We start from the raw sequence: 6,214 nt of genomic DNA, 5'->3' as shown, positions 1-6,214 counted from the left end.
AGCAAAGAAGAAAGTCCTGATGAATATATACCAGCTTGTTAACAGTAATTATCTGAGGAGAACCTGGGGGACTTCTACTTTCTATATTTTACATTTCTGTGTTTTGGGAATGTTTTTCAAAGGGCACATATTACATGTGTAGATGGAGAAAGAAGAAAAACTAAACCAGACTTTTAAAAAACTTCTAACAAGGAGATGAAGAGAGCATTTTTGTTTGTCTTAAGAGTGCAGACTAAGTTGGGCTCGGTGGCTCAGCCTGTATGTAATCCCAGTGCTTTGGGAGGCTTAGGTGAGTGGATTGCCTGAGCCCGCGGGTTCGAGACCCGCCTGGGCAACTTGGAGAGACCTCATCTCTACAATAAATCAAAAATTAACCGGGCGTGGTAACGCACACCTGTAGTTCCAGCTACTTGGAAGGCTGAGGCAGAATGATCGCCAGAGCCCAGCAGGTCTAGGCTGCAGTGGCCGGCAGCGGCAACTGCACTCCAGTTTGGGTGACAGAGTGAGACTCCAATTCAAAAAAAAAAGAGTGCAGACCAGAGATGCTAAAGGAAACATTCATTCCCTTTCTCTTGCCTTCACCTTTGCAAGAAATGACGATTAAACAGGTACAATTTCCTGGAAACTTATACAATTAGAGTTCCGTGTTTTTCTCAGTTCTTGGTAGCAGAGTTGGCTACAACTGTGACTCCCCCACAGCTGGCATTGTTCCTATGGGGTTTACAATCTAGAAGATATACTTTGGTCTTTCTTTATGGACAATCTTGTGAGCATGTTAGTCTCAGCTTTCCAATTAGCTTCCTAAGAACAAGGACAACATCATATCTCCATGAAACTTAGAGTGTAGGCACATGCATATGTACTGATTGGCTGACTGACCCCCAGATTCACTTGGAAACTTTTTCCGTACTCTGAATGGAGTTCTTCATTCTCCAGAAGTATATAAGCAGACAATACTTTTCCAGGGATTACCACATTGGGAATAGATGGCAGCCTCTAATGGTTCACACATTTGTTTAGATTCCACGGGGCAAATGCACACTTCTGCTTTAACCCAATTTCCCTCAGAGCTATTCTTTTTTTATTTTTGTTTTGTTTTTTTTTTGAGTTGGAGTCTCACTCTGTCGCCCAGACTGGAGTGCAGTGGCCGCTCCCGGCCACCACAGCCTCAACCTGCTGGGCTCTGGCAATCCTTCCACCTCAGCCTTCTTAGCAGCCAGAATTACAAGTGTGCGGTACCACGCCCAGCTAATTTTTGATTTATTGTAGAGATGAGGTCGCGCCAAGTTGCCCAGGTGGGTCTCGAACCCATGGGCTCAGGCAAACCACTCACCTCAGCCTCCCAAAGCGCTGAGATTACAGGCTGAGCCACTGAGCCTGGCTAGAGCTATTCTTAAGAGATGTCAGAGAAGCCTTGTCCCTCAAGACTGCACAATGCCAAAGCTAACTCGGACCGAAGCATGTGAAATTTTCAGATAGCTCTGATGCACCATGAGAGAGATCTAGAACCAGCCTCATGCTCTTCCCAATAGCTTTCTCTTACCTGCTCTCCTTCAACCCCTGCCACTGTTCTTGGTAGCCTACTGCTCCAACCATGAATATGCTATTATATGGAAGCATTATCACTGTTTATAATCTCCCATAACATTTTTTAAACTGAAGGGTTGAACCAACTTGAATAGCTGCTGGCCAGATTGGGCCTGACACCAACAATTCCCTTGGTACAAAGTTTTGGTCTTAGCCTGCAGGCTAACGTTAGCCCCATCTGGTCCCATTCTACTTTCCTTAACCTGCCTGACTGCTCAGGAGAATGTAGCATGCTATTGCTGAGCCTGTATGGATTATGCTATACACTTGGCTGTAGATCCCTGAAATCTTCAGAACTTCAGTGCGGGAGGGGCTCAGGGAGGACAATCTCATTATCTAAGATTTAAAACTTCATTTGCATGCCAGGCATGGTGGCTCACACTTGTAATTCCAGCACTTTGGGAGGCGGAGGCGAGAGGATTGTCTGAGTTCAGAGGTTTAAGACCAGCCTGGGCAACTTGGCAAGACCTCATCTTTACAATAAATCAAAAAATTATCTGGGCGTGGTGGTGTGCACCTGTGGTTCCAGCTACTTGGAAGGCTGAGGTGGAAGGATCGCCTGAGCCCAGCAGGTCAAGGCTGCTGTGGCCGTGAGCGTGCCTCTGCCCTCCAGCCTGGGTGACAGAGTGAGACTCTGACTAAAAAAAACCCAACTTCATTTGCATAGGAATTCTAAGACTGAGAAAGTGTCATTAGACAAATCAAGAATGGGAGTGGTGGGAAAGGATCATATACAACTGAAGTCCTCTTCTCAGCCTGGCTCCCTCTTGGCACAGAGGGAGATCAAGGAAATGGCACAAACAGCAAAGAGAAATCCACTTGATTTTTCACAACTGTCTCACATATGGCATTACTTTTCCTTACAAAACATTAAGTATTTACACATTTTCTCTAAGAATGCCCCTAGATTACTCAGGAACGTATCCATGATTGTCTCAAATGATTGGTATAGGAAACATGACATTCTGCCAGGATGCTGGCTAAGAGAGTGTCCTAGAAACTATGTGACTGAACATGTAATCACTCAAAACTGGTCCGTAACTTTAGAGAAGTACAATCAGCTACTAAGACAGGTCTCCCTTGTATGTGCCAATTATGGTTATGCAGGACTCCTAGTTTCTGAAAAGAATGCTCATTTGACTTAAAATATGTAAATAAATAAAAGTATTTCCATATACTACAATTAGACAAACTAATTTAGGGCAGGGATTGGAAATATTCTTCTCCAGTCCTAGAGTAAAATGCCAAAAAATTATTGTGAAATCCAATTAAAAAGCGAATTTTTTCTGATTCAGAAGGCAAAATGTAGAAGCAGGGTCAGGAAGAGAGAATGAAGGCACATGGGTCTAGATGACAACCACACTGAAGCTGGGCAGATCCCAGGGCACGAGTTTCCCCCAGCAGACCATAGAACCTGTTTTGGGCCCAGTAGGAAATGTCACATTATTTCAGTTAATTTGACATGTTCATATATAACAATTTTTTACTAGAGATATGGAAACACCTTAGGTCCTCTTTTATAGTCTACGTTTTTTAAGTATTCTGCATTATAAGTAATCCTAATAAGTATATAAAAATCTGAACTTGTGAGACATGTTACATGATGATGTATTACAAGACAAAATTTATTTTAAAAGGATTTACTTAGTCACATCCCTTACAGTATTAAAAAAGTGAATATTGAATTAAAAATTCAATACATACATTAGAGGAACCCATGTAATTTAAATTTTATTATTATATACAACTTTAGAAAAACTTCTATGGTATAAAATAATTATTGTAATAGTACAAACTATATACAACTTCAGAAAAATATATAATATGATATTAAGTAGAAGAAGGAGGAGGAAAAAACTGGCTTTTCAAAAATATGCATATCAGAATTTATTTCTGATTTATTTCTTTTACAAATGAAGATTAAAAGATTTTAAAAGATGCTAATGATCAAAGTATGAGGTGAGCTGATTTTAAAAGATGCTCTTTTCATACTCAAGGTAAAAGATCTATAAAACAATCACAATTAATAAAAATATTTTAACATTCAAGAATGAATTTTTGAACAGAGAAGCTGAAGGTATTAAGATGCTATCTTTTATTTCTTGAACCCTGGTTTTGAAATATTCAACTTTTTATTCAAGAATCCCAGGTACAAGCCAGGCTCGGTGGCTCAGCCTGTAATCCCACACCTTGGGAGGCTGAGGTGAGTAGATTGCCTGAACCTGCGGGTTCGAGACCTGCCTGGGCAGCGAGACCTCATCTCTACAATAAATCAAAAAATCACCCGGGCGTGGTAGCATGCACCTGTAGTTCCAGCTTCTTGGAAGGCTGAGGCAGAAGGATCATCGGAGCCCAGCAGGTTGAGGCTGCAGTGGCCGGGAGCGGCCACTGCACTCCAGTCTGGGCGACAGAGTGAGACTCCAACTCAAAAAAAAAAAAAAAAAAGAATCCGAGGTACAAAATGTGAATAATGGTGAGAATTCAAGTCAGTGAAGTGCCACAATATAATTAACCTTCATTTCACAGGTGGGAGCATGGACAGAAATGGAGTAGAGTAACTTAGTAGTGGTTACTCATCTAAATAAAAGCATTCTAATATTCTGAATGCCCAGGATCACAGAATATTAAAATTGCAAGAGATCTTAGATGTCCATGGTCTAGCCCTTTATCTTGCTGGTCAGTATGCATATATATCCCATAAATTAATGGTTTTAGAGCATACATGCTGTCAGCTTTCAATTCTTTTAATGTCAGAAAAATGTGCATGAGAGAATCAAGGATCAGTGAATGAGCTATCACCTGTGCAGTTCTCATTTACTTCATTTCTAGCTTATCCCAGATACCTACATTCCATGCAGAATTTATTGGAGATTTCCTCACTGGATTCACCATGCTGGTGGTTCCTGGGTCCTTTTAGTGTTTCCGTTTCCTTCTAGTTGTAAGGAATAGATCATGCATTTATTTTTCAAGGATTGGCTGAGCTGAATCACATGAACAAGTGTTCTATTTCAGATGCGTTTGAAACTGGGCTTAATGCCTTATGAAATTTGCTAGGGATGTCTAGGTTTCTTTCTTTCTTTTTTTTTTTTTTTTGCACACTTCCTGAGACTCTGTGCCCAGCCAACTCTCAGGCTCCTTTGCTGCACTCAGTTTGCTGGCTTCACTTACACAAAAGAGAGATTTACCACATTCAAAAACCCTCTCCCTGGAATTGATCTGAGTTTGTAAAAGGTAGGGCTTGAAGGAACCCCTTAGAAGTGCATTTCATTCTCATCCTTGTACATCTTATTTACCTCAGTGGAAAGCATTATTTCTCTTTACCTTTAAGGTGACCCCAAAGCATCCAAAACCAACAATTACAGCATGTGTTCTCCAATGAAATGCCAAAATTCATTCTCTTTAAAAGTAAAAATATCAGGCTTATGGAGAGGTTAAAAAGAATGGGTTTGAGCTAAGTGTTCTGAGATGTGGTGTTTATCATGAGTGGGAAAAGCAAGTCGTAACAGTAGATATATTATTCCATTTAAAATACACCTATTGCCAGGCATGGTGGCATGCGTCTGCAGTTTCAGCTACTTGGAAGGCTGAAGCGGAAGGATCGCCTAAGACCAGCAGGTCGAGAATGTGGTGGCTGTGAGTGTGCCACTGCACTCCAGTCTGGGCGACACAGTGAAACTCCAACTCAAAACAACAACAAAAAACCCCCCCAAAACAAAAATACACCTATTTGCCTGTACAGGCAAAGGTTTGGAATGAGGCACACAGTGGTTAACTGGGGAGTGAGTGGGACTGTGGTGTGTAGAGAGGGTGAGGAAGGAGCTTGCATTTTTTTTCCTTTACTCATTTCTGAACTGTCTAGATTTTTCACTGAGTATGTAATTCTTAAAAATTAATTAGAAGACATCACACACATTCTCCATGAATCCTTATCAATTTTTACTGCAATTAAAGTCCGCAAACGGTTACATTCTCAGCTTGATGCCACGGAAAGTTCATTTTCTCCACCTGACATTCCTCGGGTATTGGGTTCTGTGCTGGGCAGGAGGCTACCAGGATGAATAACACCTGGTCCATGACAGAATGGAATCTTCCCAGAACACAGCTAAGAGAGGCTGCGAGTTTGGTAAAAATGGGCACCGTCATCAATAGGGATACATCAGCTCCCTCACTTGACTCATAGTTGGCTTTCTGTAGGCTTCATCTCTTGGCAGTGCAACTGGCAGACGTCATCCTTTTATTCTTAAACGTCAAATTTAGGATGAAGACTTCAGTTAATACTGCCAAGCAGAAGGCGTCCTTGGGGAAAGAAAAGTCCCCTGAACATACCCACTGAGGTACCTAGAATAGATTTTGCAGCGGCACACAGATCCTGTCTTGTCTGGAGTCTCTGCTGAGTAATGTAGATTTGGGGACAGCAAAGGGGCAGCTGGTGACTTTGAACCAAATTTTACCTTTCAGCGGAATCCAGGGAAATTTGTAACAGAGTGGCAGGCGATGCAAAGTGCTATGTTGAACACTAGATTGTGCTTGATTTTTTCCGCCCAACTTCACGGTTCCATGCACCAAAATGTTGATGCTATAAATATTGGATGCCACGCTTACCTGACAGGCTTCTTCCATCCCACCC

The 6,214-nt window shown here is 41.7% G+C and overlaps 1 protein-coding gene across 1 annotated transcript in view; it reads left to right on the top strand.

Annotated features, from left to right (window-relative positions):
* The first annotated feature begins 5,857 nt into the window (after nucleotides 1–5,857).
* The window catches only part of METAP1D (methionyl aminopeptidase type 1D, mitochondrial), a 90,748-nt gene continuing 90,391 nt past the window's right edge, over nucleotides 5,858–6,214 (top strand). The window contains 2 exon segments of the mRNA XM_021718906.1: nucleotides 5,858–6,212; nucleotide 6,214. The exon segment at nucleotide 6,214 is cut by the window's right edge and continues 229 nt beyond it. Of these exon segments, the coding sequence (XP_021574581.1) occupies nucleotides 6,082–6,212; nucleotide 6,214 (132 nt within the window). The 5' untranslated portion in view covers nucleotides 5,858–6,081.

Source organism: Carlito syrichta, unplaced genomic scaffold (genome assembly GCF_000164805.1).
Source record: "Carlito syrichta isolate Samal-C Ts95f unplaced genomic scaffold, Tarsius_syrichta-2.0.1 Scaffold314005, whole genome shotgun sequence".
NCBI lineage: Eukaryota > Metazoa > Chordata > Mammalia > Primates > Tarsiidae > Carlito > Carlito syrichta.
This window is presented reverse-complemented; position numbering and strand designations above follow the sequence as displayed.